Source organism: Corythoichthys intestinalis, chromosome 2 (assembly GCF_030265065.1).
Source record: "Corythoichthys intestinalis isolate RoL2023-P3 chromosome 2, ASM3026506v1, whole genome shotgun sequence".
Classification (NCBI taxonomy): Eukaryota; Metazoa; Chordata; class Actinopteri; order Syngnathiformes; family Syngnathidae; genus Corythoichthys; species Corythoichthys intestinalis.
The window spans coordinates 37,730,997-37,754,800 of NC_080396.1; the positions used below are offsets into that span (position 1 = coordinate 37,730,997).

At 39.6% G+C, this 23,804-nt stretch overlaps 1 protein-coding gene and 1 long non-coding RNA gene across 2 annotated transcripts in view; one reads left to right on the forward strand and one right to left on the reverse strand.

The window, feature by feature from the left end:
- The window catches only part of itpr3 (inositol 1,4,5-trisphosphate receptor, type 3), an 83,524-nt gene that overhangs the window by 13,044 nt on the left and 46,676 nt on the right, over positions 1-23,804 (reverse strand). Inside the window, exons 28-51 of the mRNA XM_057823787.1 lie at positions 21,207-21,281; positions 18,780-18,899; positions 14,622-14,744; positions 13,574-13,774; positions 13,385-13,500; positions 13,179-13,314; positions 11,938-12,063; positions 11,744-11,869; positions 11,298-11,418; positions 10,838-11,168; positions 10,064-10,172; positions 9,897-9,990; positions 9,364-9,539; positions 9,109-9,268; positions 8,840-9,045; positions 8,566-8,766; positions 8,387-8,497; positions 8,224-8,319; positions 8,030-8,131; positions 4,420-4,503; positions 4,223-4,333; positions 3,734-3,926; positions 2,045-2,164; positions 1,792-1,967 (exon numbers count right to left, since the gene is read on the reverse strand). Coding sequence (XP_057679770.1) covers positions 1,792-1,967; positions 2,045-2,164; positions 3,734-3,926; positions 4,223-4,333; positions 4,420-4,503; positions 8,030-8,131; positions 8,224-8,319; positions 8,387-8,497; positions 8,566-8,766; positions 8,840-9,045; positions 9,109-9,268; positions 9,364-9,539; positions 9,897-9,990; positions 10,064-10,172; positions 10,838-11,168; positions 11,298-11,418; positions 11,744-11,869; positions 11,938-12,063; positions 13,179-13,314; positions 13,385-13,500; positions 13,574-13,774; positions 14,622-14,744; positions 18,780-18,899; positions 21,207-21,281 — 3,414 coding nt within the window. The remainder of the gene's footprint in view (positions 1-1,791; positions 1,968-2,044; positions 2,165-3,733; positions 3,927-4,222; positions 4,334-4,419; positions 4,504-8,029; positions 8,132-8,223; positions 8,320-8,386; positions 8,498-8,565; positions 8,767-8,839; positions 9,046-9,108; positions 9,269-9,363; positions 9,540-9,896; positions 9,991-10,063; positions 10,173-10,837; positions 11,169-11,297; positions 11,419-11,743; positions 11,870-11,937; positions 12,064-13,178; positions 13,315-13,384; positions 13,501-13,573; positions 13,775-14,621; positions 14,745-18,779; positions 18,900-21,206; positions 21,282-23,804) is intronic.
- On the forward strand, positions 11,675-14,213 carry LOC130908401 (uncharacterized). Its single transcript, XR_009061595.1, has 3 exons — positions 11,675-11,772; positions 11,836-11,910; positions 13,425-14,213. It is a non-coding gene; the product is annotated as an uncharacterized LOC130908401 (long non-coding RNA).

The window sequence follows — 23,804 nt, forward strand, 5'->3', positions numbered from 1 at the left end:
TCACAGAAAAAATATTGACATCACGATAATGGCATGTGCACAATGCGTACTGCAAAGACTTTGGATAAATCAGTACTTACTACATGTACTGTAAGTGTTGCGTGCGTTGAATTTGAACTTTAAATGCTCCAGTGCCTAGACATTTTTATTACTTAAGCATGAATCAGCATTAGTAAGATAACTGACAAAGAGAAATGCAGTTGAATTTTTTCTCTTAGTGGATTTACACTTTTTAGTTATAATTGTGCCACATAGTAGTTCGGCCTCAATTACAGTTAGCTCAAAAGCCTGTGTGTTTTTCCATACAACAGTAACACCTGGCAAAAATTATGGAATCATTGGTCTGGGAAGATGTTCATGCAGTTGTTCAATTTTTTAGGGGAAAAAAACAGCTCACAAGCATGACACAAATCTAGTCATTTTAAATGGCAACTTTGACAAACACTAAGAAATCAAGAAAAAAAAGATGTGGTAGCCGGTAACAGAAATTTCTTTAGACCAAGTCGAAGGAAAAAAATATGGAATTACTCAATTTTGAGGAAAAAAGATATGGAATCATGAAAAATCAACTACAACAAAAGAACACTATACAATCCACTAGTACTAGTAACAGCTCACAGTCTCAGAGGCATGGACTTAATAAGTGACAAACAGTGCACTTCATCAATCTGGCTACAACTTTCAGATTGCCTTGCCAGATCAGCTTTGCAGGTTGGCGCCTTGTCATGGACCATAATTTGATGATTCCATCATTTTTGCCAAGGGCGGTATTGTAAAACATGTACAGGGTGTTCCAAAAGGATTGACCCTATTCTAAATGTCCAAATCTCAGAAACTACTTGATAAATCTTAATGAAACTAAATACATTTTATATTGGAGGTCATAATTTAAATTCAAAAAGAAAATTACAAATATTAGTTGGTTTTATGACAGATTTTCATAAATGTTCAATATGAGCGCCGCCTATGACTGCACACGTCGAGTCTGTATTTGTGCCAAACTCGCTGAAATTTCTTGAAATTTTTGGTGCCAAGTCCTAATTCGTTTTGTAGTTGGTGCCTTCTTTGCAAAATTTGTGAAGAAGGCACGCTGCACCGTCTTTGGTGACTGAGTCCGAGCATACTCTAACACGCAAAACGCCTTTTTTTCCCCTTTTTTTTTAATGTGAACAGCATTTCTTAACCTGAAAAGATAGAAATGCCAAACGTTACATACAAAAACTTGAAAAGTTTCTACACAAGCTGTGAAAATTTGAGGTCATTCCAACGAAAATTGTCAAAATTGGTGACCTACGAAATGGGGTCAAACATTTGGGAACACCCTATATTTCATTATATTATAAAGACATTGATACTTTAGGAGCAATAAAGGTCGCCATAATATCGATATCATGAGTTTCAACACCATGATCACAACATTTGATATCGGTGACGAGTGGCAGGGTAATTTTGTTAATGTGCAAGTCTATTGTCAAACTTTTTAAGATTTTAACGAGGGCTAGTAAACTCACCAATTTGCTTAGAAAGTTCATTATTTTTACTGCGCATAAGTCACCAGAGAAGAAGTTAAGCCTTCTGACTGATTCATCTGAGTCATCTGAATAGAGTCAATTGAGAACACTGTGCCTCAAAATAAAGCAAGCTTTTAAGTAAATTCATCTCTCATCTGCTCCCATTTTTCATTAACCAAAATTACACTTCAACAGAGCAAACATATGTCATAAAAACATTGAAAATAATAATATAATAGATCATTTATGCCCCACCCCCCAATGTTATTTTTGGTCTTACATTCAATGCGCCCAGAAGAATCAGTGTGTTTCCAATACCCAGGTGATAAATGGACCTCAGGATGAGCGCCAAAGTCAGTGGCTGGAGGCCATAGCGCTGGGAGAGCAAGGCCAGCACGGAGAGCCCGATCAGAACCCAAAACAACATCAGCAGCAGAGAGTCATCGATGGCTCCCGCTGGTGGGGGTGTGGGGATTAAATTACTGCCCATACACTTAGGTGTTATGACATTAAATAAGCACACTCAATCACACCTTCTCCTGAGTCATATGGGTAGAAAAAGGCAATGATGAGGTTGATGAAGACAGCTAGGTTGAAGGAGATGGTCCCCCACAACGTCATCTTCCCAGAGAACCAGTACAGCACTGGCATACCTGCCAAATACACATGCGTAATAATGCTAGGTGTGCGCTCTGCGTTGTTTCATAGTGTAAATAAACAACTCGCAATTGTAACCCTAGTTCGACGAAAAAAGTTTACCTAAAAAAATTTTTTTTTTAAATGTAAACAGTATTCTGACATGAAAGTTTAAAGAAGACTCATTTAGTCATTTGATGAAAGATATACAGCATGTCTGAGCTAAACAAATGCATTGGCACCTATAGTTCCACCAGAGTACATGAGAGTGTTTTACTAGTGTGGGCGAGTAGTGAAGTTAAAACTGCTTTAGTTGAGATTCCAAGAGCGTTCGGGTCATAGGCGGAGTTTGACTTTTGGGGCAAGGGGGGCACAACATGTTGATGAACCCCAAAATGCACTGTCAGCAATAAAATTAACTTACAAGAATATTTTTAATAATAAGTTGACAATGAGCGTTTTTTTGTGTCCCATCATTCTTGAGGGGAATTCTAAATCAAGCTGCTTAGGCAATACTTTTCGCCAAGATCGTCAACCATTTAATATGGTACGCCCGCCGGTGTCGTGCCAATGTAGTTACTCCAGTCAAAAATTGTATCCCCTGGGCGGAGCCATATGGAGGTAGATTTGTGTCTGTATTATTCAATCCAAAAAAAAAAAGTCGCTTCAATCAGAATAATAAAAAAAAAAATTGTTTGAATGCAAAAATAAATTTCAAATTCTAAAAAACGCACGTGAAAGCTATTTTTCTTTTATTTTTTTGATTGGATTCAAGTTTTCTTTGATTGAAACAACTTTTTTGATTGAAGTAATGTTGATTTGTGTTTGGGCCACATTTTGGCTCGGACGTTTATGTCTTTATTATTCAATCCAAAAATAAGTTGCTTTAAAAAATATATATATTTTCAAAAAGAAAAATCACTTTAATCCAAAAAAGAAAAATTTAAATCATGGAAAATGTTTTTGAATGCGAAAAAATTTTAGATTGAAAAATTTGAACACTTCATTTTTCATCAAAAAAGTTTTCTTTGATTGAAGCAATCCTTTTTGTGTTTGGGCCATATTATGTGTAGGACATTTGTGTCTAAATCATTCAATCCCAAAAAAAGTTGCTTCAATCAAAAAAATCAAAAACATTTTCGATCAAAGAAAAAAATCATTTGAAAAATAAAATTGCCCTCCCCTAATAAAAAAATTAATAAAAATTAAATTATAAAAAAAAAAGCAAATGACCATCTAAGGTGCTAGTCACATGATCTGTTCGAAAAATGATTTTGACCAATTATAAAAATATATTTTTTTGTTCATTTCATTCATTTTTGTTGCAGTTTTATTGCTTCACAACTTTTATACAGTATATATATATATATAGGAAAGTCATTTTCATGCAATGACACTTTTCGGCCACTGGGGGGGGGCTCGCCCTCCTGGCCCCCCCCCTTAAAATCCGCTTATGGTTCGGGTAAGTGTGCAATAAAACAATTGAATAGTGCGTGTGAGCAACATTTGTTAGTATAGGTGAAAAAATGTATGTAGTGTGTGTGAGAAAATCTTGAATTTTGTCACTGATGGCCCCTAAGACTCACTCCGCAGCTTCTTTTGCCATTCCATCTCTCCGTGCAGGAAGGATGTCTGTTCAAAGAAGTGCGTCACCTTGGAGCCCTGCTCATCTTGCTCCGTTGTGTTGAACACACGCAACTTGGACTCCTCTGTCAGGAACTCACAGATGGGATGCACGGGAAACACAATCTGCTCCATGCTACGATCGTCACGCACGATCTGCAAGTGCAACACAAACACACATTTACAGTATTGTGACTGAGCAAGACTAATGGCTTCATTAAACCATGTAATATTCTACGGGGTCGTTTGATTTTTTAACTCATAATTTATACATATAATAACTTGCTTAAAACTGAAAGATCACAGCGATTTCTCAAGTGAAATGTACGTTCTTTTGAACAAAAAAAAATATGTCTCATGAAAATTCAGCACAATAACTTTTTCTGAGGAGCGAATAAGTCATAGGAGGCTTCACAGATGAGTCATTGCCAGCCTTGGTTTTAGCATGATACCTCAATTTGAGCAGTGAGCTGGTCATAGTACTCCAGTGGGTCTTGTTCCACAACAGCCGTCGGTATTGAAGACTTTAACATTTGCGACAGTGGACGATTGTTCAAGTTTAACTGGCAAGACAAAAAAAAAAAAAAAAATCAGTCAATCAAGAATTTTGATCGATAATGAGAGAATGTAAAGGGTTAGTTCAGTTAACCATGGAGGAGATGCCTTCTTCGCCCTCCTTGCTTTTCTTTGGAGGCTTAAGAATGTTCTGCAACACCTTGTTGTGCCTGGCCAGCTGCAAACAAATATGAAACATTGTTGTGTACCACTAATGGAACAGAAATATGAGCATTCACAGCCAGTCCTCCTAGTTTAAATGCATTGGACATCTATTGTTGTCAATGGCAGGTGATGACAAATACGATGAAATTAAATAATAATAATAATAATCAAATTTAGGGTGTTATTGGGTGCATAATCAGAGTGTATCTCAATTTTTTTCATCCATCCATTTTCCATGTCAGGGTCACAAGGTGCTGGAGCCTATTCCACCTGACTTTGGGCAAAAGGCGGACTGCACCAGCCAGTTGTAGGGCACACACGGAGACACACACACGATCAAACACTGCCTTGTCCTAAATCAGGTGAATGTAGCGCTACACTATTAGCGACTGTTTTTACTCATTTTAAATGCATCAATTTTGTTTTTATTAACATGTATTCATAAAATAGATCAAATAGCTTAACTCATTTGCTCCCAAAAACGTATAAATATGTTCTATTTTTAATTGTTTCAGTGTCCCAAAGACGTATTAATACGTCTTTTACGTTTTTTTTTCTTTTTTTTTTTCCAAAAGTGGCATCTCTGGGTTCTGGTTCCATTTAGCTCCAAAGCACAAAGCTGAAAATCCATTTTAAAGCAATAAAACTGGCAACTGGAGGGCAGTAGCACATTTTGTAAGACCCACAACCCGATTCAACGGCAACGAACGGCCAAGCCGCACGGCTGGGGCGCCGGCGGAAGACGCCCGAATGGATGCAAGGCGCTGGACGACTGAGCAGAACAACAGGGACCACTAGTGCAGCGGACGATGCTTTTGAGTCCGTTCTGCTCATGAGCAGAGCCCGCATAGACTAAAAAAAAATTCATCTTTATGAGACAGGCAGCGATGAGGGAAAGGTTTAACCGGCTGTCACGGCCGGAACAAAAAGCTCTATTTGTCTTGTTGCTTATCTTATTTTGTAAAATGAAAACATTATTCAGATGTTTGGGATGTAAATAAAGCAAAAAATAGCTGTGTTAAACTCAAAGTTATGTTTGAAATGTATGCTTTTACAAAAAGCTCAATTTCTCCGTTTTTTTTTTCATCAGAAATTGGAAAATTGCTCAAACTAAGCTAGTTTCTAATGCTGATTTCGAAAGAATGGAAAAAGATATGAACTAACTTTTTTTTCTGCTGAAAGAAGAGAGTCTAATCTTTCTTTTGGTGGGTTCAATGCTTATACAGCAATAGAACAGAATTTTCTGTGTGCCTTGCAAAATCAGTCAAAATCCAGCAAAACGGCTGGGAGCGAAGGGCCTTGCTCCGGTGAAAATGGCTGGGAGTGAATGAGTTAAAAATACAATAATTATTAATAATTATAAAAAACAGTCTTTATAAATGAGACCTGGCATCCACATACATGGACATCATATTTTGAGTCTTGTAGGCCACGCTTGTTCATCAAATGTTAATATTATAGTTTACAGGACCCAAAATGTTTCATGTCCATGCATGCGGAGACCAGTTTTTTTTAAATTAGGTACTAAAAATAGTAATTTTCCCTGTATGACATGATGATAAAAAATGATTAATTAGTGATTTGATTAAGTTCACATTTTTTTGTAGTTGCCACTAAAGTGATAGACAAGTCAACGTCTTATTAATGACGTCACTGAAATTATTTAATACTTGTCAACTACGGGGAGGACAAGTGATGGTGTACCGCACGCATGCTATTTTTAGACCATGACGTCGCATCGTAAAGTGGAAGTAAAGCATAAGTGGGACATTATAGACTTGCCCTTGCATAGAAACAATGTTAATTCTGCTACTTTTCTCCGGTAATCTTTCAAAAACGAACATGCCGATCACACATGGCATTTTTGGAACTTGTAGAAATGACTCTAGACATTACGACATATGAAGGATGTTTTCTTCATACGCTTCCCGAAACCAAAAACTCGGGAGGAAAAAAAATGTGAAAAATGAATCAACCTGCGCGGACGCGCAACACCAGCTCGGTGAGTCCATTCACATTTAATATGCAGTAAATGGTAAATGGTGTTATACTGCTTCTGTCTGACAAGGAATGAGCTGAAAAGAATTAAAATGGTATCTGACTGCAACTGTTGTATTTTCTGTTGTAAAAAAAAAAAAAACTTTAGTAAGGGGGAACGTGTAAAAAAAATTATACAATTAAGATTTATTATCAATGAAAAAATTCAAAGTGTTTGTTGGCTGTCACTGAGTAGCATTTGCGATCGCATAAAAATATAAATTACCCCAAAGAATGGTCAGAGACGTAGGACAACTAGAGGATATAATGTATAGGAAAGACAGGGCTGGTCGTAAAGGATAGCTTGTTGAAACAGGAGAATGTCATTGTCAGTCGCATAAGAAAAAGGTGTCGATAAAAAAGCTAAGGCTATGCTAAGGTCGGCTCGTTTTTTCCCCCGTCTTTTTCAACCCCAGACACTAAAGCCATCTCTTTAACTGACCATTTTTATGTACTTCCACATCTTTGCGAGTAAATTTGGCACCAGGGACATCATTTTCAGAGAGAATTGGTAGGTTTAGCTTTGTAAACATCTCCTTCATACACAATTTCCATTCATTTCCTAGTTGGGACAAACGGTGGCGTGTCTTCCCTTAGCAACAGTAGCTAACGTCATGAATATTAATAAGCAGAAGTGACGTGTTGCTTGCGGTACGCCATTGCAAACTGTAGGCAGATCTCAAACCTGGATAAATGCAGATGATTGCATCAGAAAGGGCATATAGCCTAAAACTTTGACAAACAATTCTACGTGTTCATGCAAATAATCAACTTTTTATCAAAAAAGAAAAAAAAAGTGACCCTAACACTACGTTTTGCACAAGATGAGTGAATAAATTATTCATATGCAGGACGATAATTTCACCAACAACAGAGACCACAGACCACTTGTCCAATGTAAAAAAGTAATTGCCCTCTAAAGCTGATAACTGATTGGTCAGTAACAATTTAATCAGGTGTTTTTTTTTTGAACTGGCAATGAGTTACCACATTTCTGTAGAGATATTATGGCCCACTCTTACTTGTAGAATTGTTGCATATCAGTAATACTGCAAGGATTTTTGAGCCTGAATGTCCTTTTTTTGCCACAGAATTTCACTTAGTCCAGAATTTTTACAGAGCCATTCCAAAACGTTTCTTTTGTTAACTTCAGCCATTCAGAAGTTGACTTGATGCTGTGTTTTGGATACTTGGTCTGCCACAAAACTTTTAAATGCGCTTCAGCTTGAGGTCCCGAACTGGTGGCTGAACATTGTTTGAGAGTAACGGTATTTCAATCTTCTGTCTGTCAGTGAAAGAATTGAATGACAATCAAGTTGACTTTGACTTCTTGACTTTTATGATTTTTGTTCTAGCCTGATGCCAGTTGCAACTGACTGACCCTTACATAGTTAGGTGGTGCGACGACAATCAAAGTTAGGGGAAGGGGTCATTCATTGTCCCGATATCAGCAAAGCTACATATGTGAACCCATCAGCCAATTACAATTCACCGTGGCTCACCTGCAGTGCCAGTATGTAGATGTTGTGCCCAACCTCTCGTGGTGACACCTCCCCACCCTCGCACTCACTCTCCTGATGGTAGGCCTTCTTAATCACGTCCACCTGCACATGCACCCGCACATATACAAGAACACAAATGCAATAAGGAGAGGAACACGCTCACTGAGGTCCACGAGGGATGAAGTGTCTCTGACCAGTTCTCGGGGGCGGAGGTTGAACAATATCCTCTCTGCGTTCTCACTGTCATGGCGACTTTCCATGAGCGCAAGCAACAGCTTGGAGGCATTGTCCTAGTCACAGGGAAAATGATGCATTGCGTCACACCATGTAATGTCACAGGACGTGAGGTCAGCAGACCTTGAGCTGCAGCACCATCTCCATCCTGTATCGACAGAGTGGGCTGATGTCGTTGAGGATGAGCGCCGTGATGATGTCGATGCCGTTGCATTCATGGGTCACGATGCAGGTCTGAAACAAGCAGACACCAAAATGCCCTCCTCAGAACGTTTTTGTGACAGTGAAGCAGGTTCTCCTACCTGGTTCTCCTGACAAGGGCCTTGACAGTACTCTGTGAGTGTCTCCAGGGTCTGCGTAATGAGGTCAACGTTTGACTCATTGATGTAGAGGCCAAGCAAGCCCAGGCCGCCTGTGGTGCTTCCACACATGATGTCCAAGAACTGCAATGTCTCACACACTAAGTTGTAGTTGGTCTTGTTGTTCTGGCACCGCAGAAAGTTCTGTAACAGCAAGTAAATGGTAATAATGCACCATTTGTTTCTACTCAGTGCATCAAATGGCACCAGCACTCACTTGGAGATCCTGGTTGTGGTTCTCACAGAGAAGCTGCAGGAACCTCAGGATGGGCTTCATAATGAGGACGGCTGGGCCCATCTCTGTCTCCAGCTCCTTTTGCTCCTCTGCTGACTGAGCCTGTGGGGAGGAAGAGGCACCACCTTGGCTCTGCCCCAAGAGAGAATTTCCGTCGGTGGTAGAAAGTCCAAGTGTTGAAGATGACCCTTCCAGCGAAGAACATACATGTTGAGAGGACATCTTCAAAAATGTGTCCAAAGAGATCTCACCATTATCCAGCTCCTTCTCATTGGCTTTGTGTGTCATCTCTCCAACATTAACTGAAACTGTTGCTTTGATGTCCATTTGTGCCTCTTTCATCCTGTCGTGAAGAACTTTAAAGAACTTCTCGGAGTTATTGTCCCCCATCATCAGCTTGTAGAAGGAGTTCTACAGTATTGGTAAATTGAAGAAAGGTAAAACTGCTGGACTAGCAGTTAGCCACTTTAGCATGTGAGATTCATTGTGTCAGGGCCACAGTTAACCTGTATCTCTGTGTTTCCCCCTTCCAGCAGACTGATGGCCAATTGGATACTCTCTTGGAAGATCTTGTCATTCTTGGTGCTCATCACCAGGTCTATGAAAAGTTGGCTGCCGCCTTCTCGGTCCAGACGACACTGGACCGACGCCACCGACGCCCAATCGCGCTCTTGCTCACCGCCTGGTGGTCACACAAACATGTGGTGACTTCACAAGAAAAACCTCTCAAGATGGAGTAATAAAATAAAACCTGCAATAGCAAGTACATTTTTCCCCCTAGATAGTGGCTAATTTGTGAGCAAGTGGTTCATAAGTGCATCACTTTTTATGATGCCGCATAGCATAACAGTACTTGCACAAGCAATGTGGTGACTGTTAAGCTAATTTTGAGCAACATTATTTCATATTCTATGAAAGAAAAATGAAGACATAATTTCATAGTATAAAAATGCAATTGTAAAAACATTAAATAGCTAGAAAAAATAGCCATCACATGAGGAAATATGGTGCTTGTTTTTGCAGAAGAGACGTTTGGGACCTGCCGCCCCGAGTTCTGCCAGTTCATTCTTTGGGTTGTTTTTCTTGTTTGGAAACAAGTAGTTTTGCAGCAAAACCTTCCGCAGTAAAATTCCCTGAAAGGCCACACATACAAAATACTTTAAACAACAGTTATCTTTATTAGATGACAAAATCGGTGTTCTTCACCTTTTCTTCAAAGTCCAGTGTTCTGATCAACATTTCCTGCAGTGTTCTCAGAACTTTGATGCACAACTTCTCCTCGGTGGACATCAGAGCCTTTGTGTGCTGGATCAGCCTGTACACACACACGCACACACACGGTCTTCTAAATGGTCCTGACACTTGATGCTCGAGTTTAAGGGGCTGTTTACATGGTGACTCTCCAAGAATACGAAAAATTTCAAATTTGCATTTGCGTCTCCATTTGAACAATGTTGCAATTCCGCATGAAAACGATGTAGTATTCATGCCAGGCCCTAGGGGGCAGTGCAGATTTACAGGGCGAGAGAGAATGATGCACTTTGACCCCACCAAGCTCCCTCAGCACGGAAAAAAATATGCCCGCCCACTCGAAGCAATGGCATTTTTCTTTTGTTCAAAAAGGCACAAAAATTGAAACATTCAACATATTTAATTTAAAAATATTATTAAAACAGTAAATTAAAGCCGACATTTCGCCATATTTGCTGTTTTTAATGTTTAGTAGCACCGCTGCGCACGCCCAATGTGACGTGTATGAGTGCTTAATGGCGCGGTCTCGCGCCGCGGGAGCCTTTGATATGCATGCCGAGGAAGCCCCCCTCAATCCCCGGCAATCGGATTCTTCCACTTTGGAGGCAGAATTCAGAATTTTTCGTCTTCGCCGACACCATATGCACGCGAGGCGAGTCCGCTACTCAGTCATTGCGTCTTTGTGTCGCCATGTAAACTGCCCCTAAATTAACTGATATTTCTTCTCACTTGGAGATGAATCCACCAGACTCGCAACGCTGGCGTGCGTCTGTTCCCTCCAGAAAGAGAAGCTCTGGCTGGTGGAGAACATCAACCAAGACAGACAGCTCAGCGTTGACAAGCGGTTTGAGGCGCTCCTCCAACGTATTGATGACGTCCTGCAGTTTCTCAATGATATTCTTATAGTCCCAGGGGTTGAGGGGTTGGACTGGACGTATTGAGCGCGATGATGATTTGTAGCTGGTGCTTGACCGTGATAGCGAGTTAAGAGCGCTGGTGGACAACATGGCACTGATCTGAGCCTCTAGATCCAGAGGAAGCGCAATGGAGCGAGTCTTGGCTGGGAAGAGAAAAATATCTCAAACATCGCACTGATGACTTCATATTCATTTTGAAATCATATTAATTCATTTCCTGTTGTAATAGTTAGAAACTGTTAAACTATCTCCACAACAGGATGAAGGGTCACCTGTCACTGCAAGGGTCTTGATGCAGGTCTCCACTTGGCTTCGGTGCTGCTGCTGCAACCAGGGACAGTCCAGCAGTCGCACAGATGACTGCAGCAGCTGCGTGACGATGGTGTGATGACTCTAGCATTGACAGGAGATGGGTCAAAGTCAAAACTATTTAGAGATCAATTCCCCCAATGTTTTAGAGCAGGGGTCCCCAAAGTATTCCACATCGGGCCGCAGTGGGTGCAGGATTTCTTTCCAACAAAACAAGGCGACACCTTTGCACCAATCTGGTGTCCTGCTAGTGTAATCAATTAGTTGTAGTCAGGTGCTGCTTGTTTTAGCAGAAACCTCATTGGTTAAATGGTCTGTGCTCGATCAGTAGGAATAAAAACTAGGACCCACAGCAGCCCTTGAGGACCAGTTTGGGCACTCGTGTTTAAGAGGGAAAGCTTGAGCTGACCTGCAGCGAGGTGCTGTTCTCGGAGAAGGGTGAGCTAAAGAAGGCGTTTATCGTGTCAAAGACCACATTGACCATGTACTTCTCCAAGACAGGATCAGAAAGACGCTTGTCCCGCTTGTTGCAAACCTGCCAGGAGAAGATGGCCCTTAAACGATCGCAGATCAAAGGTAAGGTTACAGAGCGGTCCTGCTCACTCGGGCCATGTCAACTGTAAAGTCCTCAAAAAGCTTCCAAATGTGGTTAGATGTGTAGATCTCCTTCATCTCCACTTCTGTGTCTACATAGCAGTGATTGACAAAGTTGACGTAGGCGATTTTCACCTGGGAACACATAAAATTTACTCATATCTTCAGAATTAGCATAACATTGATTTGAATACCAAACTGTTCGTAATATCACAATAAACAGCAAGCATCCCAAAGTACATGGTGTTAAGCATTGTTAAAAAGGTTCCTGTTTATCAGTTCATTCCTATGGTAACCGTTCGCTTCCTGTTTTTGTACTACGTCATGCGCACGGTGTATTGTGGGATTGAGAATAGCAGTAGTAGCGTGAGTAGTGGCAGGTGTACATTCAAGACGAGTGCAGCCACCTGTAAAGACATGTGCGAGGGAAAGCTATTCCGTGTGAGTCATTGAATGAACGTGAGTATTTCCCTGCATGTTATTAAGTTTTGTGGTAAGTTAGTGGTTATTAGCGCGACTGTTTTTGTAGCTTTACATTTCCCCCGTTCGTCCTCGCGTCTCCCGCTTGTCCTCCCTGCGCCGAGGAGAGCATTGTTTACGTTATATTTGTGCCGCACATTTGTGCTAAGAGATGATGTGCTTGTTTAGCATCTTTTGGATGTTATGTACATTCATATGAGTGTAAAATGCCTTGTTTTCGCCACTTTGTGGATAAGTTGACCGCACGTGCACGCAGCGAGCTTCCGGGCGTACACGCACACTCGCGCCCCCCACCTTTGTGTTCAGTCTACTGTGCTAGTCATATATGTGTGTATTAGTGACTGATTTGCACACAATGTGTATTGTTATTGCACTGGCACTAATATGCTGTATTTCTGCTTTCCTTTAGAACCACACGCAGTTATTAAATATACATAGTCAGGTCTCCCTCCACACACATATTGAAACCAGTTCACTCAGCTAAGTCTTCCACACATACCAATCCATCTTCCTGTTACGCCTGCTCATTTAAGGATCCTTAAACTATGTGCCATTTATGTAAATAGTTCTGCCTGTCGCCAACCTGTTGCCAAATTTGCATTAAAAGGTGCAAAGACCAACTCCGCTCTCGAACAGACCATAACCCACATTGAATCAGAACCTTTTCCAGTCCACAGTCTGCCTCTCCAACAAGCATCCTCACACATCGTTTACATACATGACTATAACTATGCAATTCTGCGATGCCCACATAAACACACGCGCAATACCTCAGTGATGCAGTCCTCGTGCGTAACCACACGGATGACGTCTTCCAGCGGCAGCAATGACGTGCACTTGATCTCTGTGTAGACGTTCTTACCCTCAGCGCATGCCGCCAGTAGTTCCACCAATGAGATGTGGTACCTGCACATAACAATATCATCTCAGATGTCTTTTTTTCCATCCAGTTATACACAACAATCGCCGTGTTTACCTGAGCGGACTGTTTTCACCAATGCCCTCTCTGCTTTCAGTCATCAGCTCCAGCATCACATTGAAGGACTCCTTGTCGTTGTAGAAGACAACTACATCCTCGCCGGCATTGGTCAACTGTATTGACACACTATTTGTCATACAGGAGGCAACATTCACACTCGGACAATACTCTTAGAGAGACTCACACCTCGGTCATGATCATGTCCTGGCACTTCTTGACGTACTTGCCCTCAGCCTTGATGATAGTGTGTAGAAAGTTGAGGTAGTGGATGTGACGTCCATGCGTGGCCAAACAGTGGATGAAGTGCTGCAGGACACTTTCAGAGATCTCTGTGCATAGCTGGTAGTTGTTGCTAAAGATGTGTTGGACAGTCTCTGCCTCTAGCAGCTAAACAAGAAGGAAGGGGGTAGCAGACATGCATCAAATGACTAAATTTGTTTAAACTGACTCCAAAACCTGTTTGGCCTCCTTAGTACGGTCTTTAACTTGTCCAGCTTCTTTGTTGTAGATCAAAGTTTCTTTGTACTGTATGTCAGACAGTTTAATCAGATCAGGTAGCATGAGATGATACATAGAAGTAGAGGGGCGAAGCAAAAAGAAAGTGGACAATGACAAAACTAATGGACCATATTGCTGAAACTGGACACGTATTTTGTTTGTACTCTGAGAGATGAGCACGCAGATGACTGACAACACAGATCTCTGAGTAGGGATTCTAATAAACAATACAATATACACAACGGGCTCAATTTTTCTAGACAATACAATGACAATACAATGTTCTTTTATGTCATGACAGCGAAGACAACCAACAAGTTTTGGAATATGGTAGCCCCGGACTGCATCATTATTAAACTGGCATACAAGCGCAGTGCTGCTGATTGCGCAGACACTAATTTTGTCGTTCTCTAGGTTCATTACTGTTCCATTTGATGGACATAGTTGATCTCTGTGGTACTGAAGCTTCTATGCCGCGCGGTTGTGGACATGTGTACAGTATATCGTGAAATGATGTTGTAATGATCTTATTTTTGGCGGGTTTAGGGGGCCTTGTCATATTATTCGCCACCTGGCCAGCTCTGACTTGTTCCGCCACTGTAAAAATATTGTATTATTCTACTAACATGCTCTCATGCTGCGTTTTTCGTTGAGGTCTCACCAACATCTGTGAGCTGTGCTGTTTGATTATAATAAGACACGATGTCAAAGGGAAACTAGATAAGGAGCTACTTACACCTGGATTGAGGAACAAACTGAGGTTCTTGTGCAGCAGAACCTGGTTCTCCTGGTTGCCTGTGCAAAACTTCTGCAGGAACAGGTGTGTGTGTCTAATTATCTCTTGCATCTTCACGTCATTCTGAAAACCCCAAAAATTGAAAAAAAAGAATTAGAATTAGAAGTCCAAAGTGATTTAACACCCACAGTACTGAAACGGCCATTTACAGTGATATGTTGGTTAAGAAACTTGCAGGTTGTTGGGCAGACTGAGATGGACTACCATCAAGAGCTATCATATTAAGGCACACATTTTAGTTGGCGAACCTAAGCCTGTTAAGTGAAAAAAAAAAAAGTTTCCTATATAACTGATACAAATGCAAAGAGTATTGACAAACATCTCATCATCATCATTTTGATACAAGTAAAGAAATATTAGAATTCTATAATGAGGCTAGAAAATTGTTGAAAAACAAAAAAAAATGATGTATTCTGTTGAATATGCTGAAAATACACCCCACAAATCAGTGACATCAAATGTAAGGTCGTAAAGTCCGACCAACTGAGAATTTATATAGCACTACTGTATTACCTACATCATTACCAGTGTTGTAAATCTTCCTTTAAAAAAGTAATTAATAGAGATGTCCCAATCGATCGGCATCCCGATCGATCGGGTCCGATCACGTCATTTTCAAAGTATCGGAATCGGCAAAAAAATATCGGCCATGCCTTTTTTTAATATATATATATTTTTAAATAAATCGTTTTCTAACTGTATTTAACGTGACAGACATAATATATTAATATATATATATATTTTTTTTAAATAAATCGTTTTCTAATTGTATTTAACGTTACAGACATAATATACAGTGGGTAGAACAACTACTTGATACACTGCCAATGGGTTTTCCCATTGGCAGTGTGTCAAATAGTTGTTCTCCCTACTGTATTACACTCATCAAGAGTCTTTAGTTTAGGCTTAAGGTAGGGTTATCAAATTTATCCCGATAACGGTGGTAATTAATTTTTTAAAAAATGTATCACGTTAATATATTTAATGCAATTAATGCATGCGTTGCACGACCCATTCACACATTGTCGCACTCAATCTGTAATGGTGCCGTTTTACCTATATTAAGAGATCAAAAGCAGCGTAAAATGAGTAGAGTTAATTTTGGCAGCCTTAGCAGCCTTGTTTTAATAGGCTAAAGCCTTACAATCCCTCTCCCTTCGATTAGAAACATCATGGGAAGCAATGTGGGGAAGCAAGGTAGCAATTAATCTTTTTCTTAACACCTTATGTTATTTCTCAACGAAGAGAAGATATATGAATTGGTAGCACTCCGCACAGTCATGGTTACACTTCCCATCATGCATTTGGGTTGAGTGGCTGCAGTATCATTTACTGAAAGCTCAACAAATACACTTGATGGCAATATTTAGTCACATTATACAAAGTCACATTTATCCTTTAAGAATTACAAGTCTTTCTATCCGTGGATCCCTCTCACAGAAAGAATGTTAATAATGTAAATGCCATCTTGAGGATTTATTGTCATAATAAACAAATACAGTACTTATGTACTGTATGTTAAATGTATATATTCGTCCAAGTTTTATTCATTTTTTCCTTAATGCATTGCCAAAATGTATATGATCGGGAAAAATTATCAGGAATGATTGGAATCGGGAGCAAAAAAAAAAAAAACAATCGGATCGGGAAATATCGGGATCAGCAGATACTCAATCTAAAACGATTGGGATCGTATCGGGAGCAAAAAAACATGATCGGAACAACCCTAGTAATGAATTAGTTACAAATTACTTCTCCCAAAAAGTAATTGCGTTAGTAACTCAGTTACCTGAATGTTAGAATAATTAGTTACTTGGCAAAGTAACTGGTGATAATTTTCATGTTTTTTTTTCTCTAAAGAAAAAAAACAAACAAACAAAAAACAGGTCACACAATGGGAAGTTCAAAGGGTTTTTTGGGACAATTGGCCCTAGCCCAATTCTTTACCCTAAACTTATCTAGACATAGGGGTATTGCGGATATTGCGATAACTAGATAGTAACCTTTGCTATGTTTAGAAGTCATTTAATGTTGTGAATCAACCGTTAAAGTTAAAATTACTCCCGTTATTGCATTAGTTCCCTTCTGTCTACTTTTGACATGTTTAAGTTGTAAAACTATTTCATCATTTAAAGATAGATTTAAGTCAAGATTTTGCCAATTTTGGAGCATTTTAGGTTGATTGATTCATTGATTGATTGATTGATTGATTGACTGATTTTATTTCAGGTGTTAAAACAAAATACTCCACACAAAAGTTATTAATTGAAATAACAAAAACATCTGAAAAGGAGTGAGAAGAAGCATAGCTTATAAGGTCCCCACCCCTACACATTCAAAATACAATTAATTTTATTCATAAGACGCACCTCCATATAATTCAAAACTGTACATGCATATCATTGTAACAAAATAAATCAATAAGTAAATAAAAACAAAAAGATAAATACAGATAGATAAAAAGATAAAAAGTTACTTAGGGTCGCTAGGAAGGTTCTCTACAACAGAGCCTTCCTGAGAAGTCTACTGCTTTAAGATGGCGGCTGTTTATTAAAGCATCTAGTTCTTTATTATACATGTTGCTAATGCAGCCGTGTCTGGCATTTGCATCTAGTTCTGTATATATGTGATATCTACCGAGGTATCATGTGGGCGTAGTTTGTAGGCTATCGTCAGGTATTATTGAAGCCATCTAGCAAAGTAGCATCGCGTTTGCAATGGCGTCACCCTCCCTTGCCTCCTCCCCACTCCTGCTCTGCTCTCTCGTCTCCGTGAGTCCGTCTTTCTCAGACTTTTGTCGCGTCAGTCAACCAACATTGTAACGCACGCCTTTCCCGCTTCAGTAACAGTAACGGCGTTGCCAAGATAAGAAAAGTAATTAATTAGATTACTCACTACCAGTGTTGTTAATAACGGTGTTACAATATAACGGCGTTACTAACGGCGTTGTTTTTTTCAGTGGTAATCTAATTAATTACTTTTCTCATCTTGGCAACGCCGTTACCGTTACTGAGGACGGAAAGGCATGCGTTACTATGCGTTACTATATTGGTCGAAAAGTCTGAGGGAGACGGACTCACCGAGACGACAGAGCAGAGCAGGAGTAGGGAGGAGGAGAGAAAGTTATGACGCCAAGCAAACGCGATGCTAGGTAGCTCCAATAATACATGTTGTAGCCGATAGCCGATAAACTACGCCCGCTTGTTATGGTAGATATGGTAGACATGGTAGATATCACACGTACTGTATATAGATATAACTAGATGCAAAATGACGGACATGGCTCTAAATGCGTTAGTAGACAGCCGCCATCTTAAAGCAGTAGGCTTTTTAGGACGGCTCTGTTGTAGAGAACCTTCCTAGCGAACCTAAGTAACTTTTTATCTAAAATACTTCTAAATCGGCAAAATCTTGACTTGAATCTATCTTTAAATGATTCAACAGTTTTCAAAACTTTCATATGTTGAAAGTAGAGAGAAGGGAACTAATGCAATAATGGGAGCAATTTTAACAACTTTTAACAGGTGATTCAGGGTAAAGGGTAAATTAGGGTAAAGAATTGGGCTCGGGCCAATTGTACCAAAAACCTCCACAAAAAACTTCACATAGTGTGGCCAATGTTTTTTTTTCTTTTTCATTTTATTTATTTATTTTTTTTTTTTTGAGGAAAAAAAAAAAGTAATTATCACCAATTACTTTGCCAAGTAACTAATTACTCTTACATTCAGGTAATTGAGTTACTAACGCAATTACTTTTTGGGAGAAGTAATTTGTAACTATAATTAATAACTTTTTTTCAGTAAGATTAACAACACTGCTCACTACTGAAGAAAATAACGCCGTTATATTCTAACGCCGTTATTAACAACACTGATCATTACAGTGCCCAAAGTGCTTTACAGGCTCCCATACACCCATTCACAGAACAGTAGGCAGTGCTGCTGCCATGCCTACTTGGAGCAACCTAGGGTTCCGTGTCTTTCCTAAAGATATTTGGACAGTGGGCAGTCAGGATTAAGATCCAGCAGCTGACCCCTGGGTCCCCAGACCACCCATGCTAATTTCTCTATGGAGTTTTGTGTATATCGGCGTTCTCACCTTGTCGTAGGAAACTTGCAGCAAGTCCAGCATGACTTTATGAGCACCCATGTTTTTTAGCAACCTCTGCTGCTTCTTCCACACACCACTGCTGCACATCTTGTTCAGCCTTTCCAAGATCTACAACAAAAAACACGATACTTCAAAACAACGACAACTACGCAGTAGAGGGTCAAACTCCAACTATACTTCAAAATTAAACTGTATAATGCACTAACATTCCAACAGCTTTTTCCCTTTTAATTTTTATTTTAAAAATAGCTCATCATGTCATTGTAAGACGCACAGCTTGCACATTTCTGGAGTGGCGTTACACTGAGCAACAATTTAAAAATATATACCGTATACAGTATATGGATTGTTTTGGTCAGACAGCTGTTGTAAAGAAAATATTGGCGCAGACATTCAAGATTGATCTCAGACAGATCTCCCATTTACTATATTGTTCCAATATGTAAAAACTAGCCAAATCCTGTGTAACAACATAATAGTGTTAAATAAATTAATTACATTTTTTCCCTATATTTCATTGGGTTAAATATTTGATTACAGCAGTTTTGGATTCAGCACCGAAAATATAGTTTAAAACAAGCTCTCAAACAACAAAAAATGTGTAATCTCTTATTCTTCTATACTACTGGACATTTTATTTTTCTTGATGACTGTATTATTTGCAGATTTGCAGCTGATCAGCATTACTACACTACTGGACACTTTATTATTAATAATGACAACCTGTACTTTAACATTTGTGTTAATGAACTATATTCATTCATTTTCCATAGCTCAACCGTAGATCACGAGGGTCATGTTGGGGCTGTGGCCTATCCCAGCTGATTTGTTCTTAAGGCAGGGTAAACCCTGAACTCCAGCCAATTGTAGGGCACAGAGAAACAACCATTCAAGGTGGATTTCCTTTTTGTTTTGCGATATTTCTGGATTGTCTTGAACAACTGCAAGATAAATTCCTTGTGTATTCTGATTTGAAATGTTTTTGTTAATCTTGATGGAAATTAAAAATGTTAAAAGTAATTCACTGCATAAACATTTGTCATTAAAGCTAACTTACCTTTTTACAAATAGGTGATTCACTCTTTTACAGTGATCATTTATGCAATGATACATACAAACGGAGCTTTCTTTACAGTTAGAGGGCAGTTGATTATGTTAAAATGTTACTGAAGCCTTAACCATGGAATAAACGTTTCACAGATGATAGCAGTGAATGAGGTGGTAATACAATTCAATTCAATTGCCAAACAGTCGATGCAAATGACACTAATTTTAAAGTCATCAACCAGAAATTATGATAGTGATAAGGTTATGAATGACATTAACAAATTAAAAAAAGGCAGAGGAGGTGAATGTTGTTTGAGAAGTAAAAACGCAGAGTTGAAATGTAAAATAATCCAAATGTAAAAGTGAGGCTGTATTGTTGCTAACAACAGAAACAATCAAATTCCACAGCCCATTTTTTTTCCTTCAAACTTTTAAGCATTTTTCACTGCATGGTACTTACTTGGCTTTCTATGCCTCTTGCCGCTATCGACGCATATCCTTTGATCAAAACATTTATTACAAGCAGATATTAAATAGACGACATCAAGCACAGTTATTGACTAACTGGACAATCACATTGGTTATCATCATTGCAATTTTGGGCGGATTAAAGTGTGGTACTGCCATGCCAATCATGCAATGTTATCTATAAATTACCTTGGTCATGGCGGATCCCTTTTGGTTACGGGCTGTGTACCCCAACTGTTGCCTTACGATGTCTCTAAACTAACAATTTACATGTATGTAAGTGTGTATGTACTAGGGATTGCAGAACATGATACAGAAGTAGTCCTTTAGGTATGGGATGGAACATTGTCATTCTGCAAGGAATACCTCTGCATCACTTGTATGACCCCCATCCCTCCCTGACCTAAACATTGTTGAGTACCTTTGGAACATCCCAAGGCAAATGGAGGTTAGAAGGCAGTTCACACCCAAACAGCAGCTCAGAGAGACTATTCTGATATAGATGAATAAATGAAGTGTATCTGTATCAGTCTGTAGACGATTTGCAATATGATACTGCCAAATCGTATCGACACTATTTTATTGCTGCCTGCAGTCCCCTTAGATGAAATGCTTAAAAATAAACACAGAAGACCCTCATTGTCCTTTCTTCACTGTCCAACGCGGCTCAGTTTTGGTAATTTCCTAGGGTGCTCTCTTCAAGCAGAAACGCAAGCTGGTACTCTGCAGTGGAAATGTGATTGGTGTGTTTTGAGCAGAACAAAGGTTTCAGACCCTTAATGATCGCAGCATATAGGACACAAATACAAAAAGATGCGTGTCGCCAGCAAAACACATTGCACACAAAACCCCGCCCCCACTCAGTGATTGACACATGACAACCAAGCGAGACTTGCTGACCTCTTTGACGTTCTGATAGTTCTGGTTGTTCTTGTCCCCTTTCTCCTTCTTGGGGGCGCTGTCCTCCACTGCGCCCTGCAGGAAGCACAGGGAAAATCGGCATGCGAGAAACACTGATGTGACACAGCAAACTACTTTAAAATAGGATTATTCAGTGGCGGCCCATAAGGGACTTAACCAAATTACTCATATAGTAATATACTAGTATAGTAGGGATGCTTTGACCAATCAGCCAATGATCATTATTGGCTGATTTGCAAATAATCTTTGATCACCAATCCAAGCTTTCGTTCATACTACGCTCTAAAAACAGCAGAAAATGAGCCTGCAAATCTGCGTTCAGAGTTACTATGGGCTAGCAGCGTAAATGGATGCTAATGAGCCAAGATTTCAGCTGTGCAAAACTACAATGTTTGTGTGCGCGCGATGCTTAAATTTGCAGCCAGCATCGCATTTCAAGATGAGATAACTGAACACAGCCAGAAAGCTAAAAGAATAACCCGAAAAATTTATAAATTTTTAGGTGTTTGAAGAGACTGGATTTCATCTCCTGCACTTTCACTCTGACATTCGCTATGCGTTACATGGACACAAATACTGTACAAAATTAGCTCTATCAGAAATATACAGTGGGATGAAAAAGTATCTGAACCCTTTTGAATTTCTCACATTTCTGCATAAAATTACCATCAAATGTGATCTGATCTTTGTCAAAATCACACAGATGTAGAAACAGTGTCTGCTTTAACTAAAACCACCCAAACAAAACCATCTCTAAAAGTCTGGATGTTCATCAATCCACTGTCAGAGAAGTTGTCTACAAATGGAGAGTTTGGCACTATTGCTTCTCTCCCAAGGAGTGGCCGTCCACCAAAGATAATACCAAGAGTTCAGAGAGCTAAAAAGAACCCTAGAGTGTCTGCTAAAGACTTAACGAAATCACTGCCACAGTCCAATATCTCTGTGCACATATCAACTAGAGCTGGGAATCTTTGGGCACCTAACGATTCGATTACGATTACGATTCAGAGGCTCCGATTCGATTATAAAACGATTATTGATGCACCCCCCTCCTTTTTTTTTCTCTCTTTTTTTTTTTTTTTCCTTTTTTTTTTTTTTAAATGTTTTGTACATTAGTTCCAAAATTGTTCAAAAATACTCTCAGGCTAAACCACACACATCAAGTTAACATATAGCAGTAAACAAATATACAAAAATAACATTAAATAAAAAACTCCAGTCCCCATTCTGTATCAGCAGCTTTAAACTACATTCAATTAATTTAATGTTGTGAATCAACCGTTAAATTTGTTAAAATTGCTCCCGTTATTCCATAATTTCCCTTTTGTCAACTTTCGACATGTGAAAGTTTTAAAACTATTTTAAAGATAGATTCAAGTCAATATTTTACCGATTTAGGAGTATTTTAGATAAAAAGTTAATTAGGTTTGCTTGGAAGGTTCGCTACAACAGCCTTGCAGGGAAGTGTACTGCTTCAAGATGGCGGCCGTTTATAACGCCCGCATCTAGCTTTTTGTAGATGTGCTGCTAACACTACCAAATCTATAATGCATCTAGTCCTATATAAATGATATCCACAGTATCATTATATCGGCAGCAGTCAGGTATGTTGTTGTGTTTTTTTATCTCGTTGCATGAGTTGAGCTAGAGCCGTGAGTTGAGCATTGGCATTACCCGAGGGGCCGGGTAATGGGAAGCATGATGTTTAGCTACTCTCGCTCCGTTCCGTCCCGAAGACCGCGCGGCGCGCTGAGTGTTGTGTACTTCCGCTTTACTTCGCATATTTCAATAATCGGAATTGGGATGTTTGTGAATCGTTCTCGAATCTTCCACGGCCGAATCGCGATTAATCTAAGAATCGGAAATTTTCCACACCTCTAATATCAACTACAGTGGGGAGAACAAGTATTTGATACACTCACAATGGGAAAACCCATTGGCAGTGTATCAAATACTTGTTTTCCACACTGTATATGTAAAACTATGGTCAAGATTGGTGTTCATTGGAGGACTCCACAGAGGAAACCACTGCTGTCTAAAAAAAAAAAAAAAAACATTGTGGCTGATTTAATGTTCGCAAAAAGGCACTTGGACACTCCTTAAAAGTTTTGGCAAAATATTTTGTGGACTGATGAAACCAAAGTTGAATTGTTTGGGAGTAACACACAACATCATGTGGGGAAAAATGGAACAGCTGACCAACAGCAACACCTCATCCCCACCATGAAGCATGGTGGAGGGAGCATCATGATTTGGAGTTGTTATGATGCCTCAGGGCCTGGACAACTTGCAATCATTAATAGAAGAATGAATTCAAAAGTTTATCAAGATGTTTTGCAGGAAAACCTGAGACCGTCTGTCAGACTAAAAAGAGGATGGATGCCGAAACAAGACAATTATCCAAAACATACACGTTCTAGAGTGGCCAAGTCGAAGTTCAGACTTGAACCCCATTGAGATGTTGTGGCATGACCCAAAGGCGAGTCATGCCAGACATCCCAGGAATCTGACTAAAATACAGCAGTTTTGTATGGAAAAATGAGCCAAGATTAGTCCTGCTCGATGTGCCAGACTGAT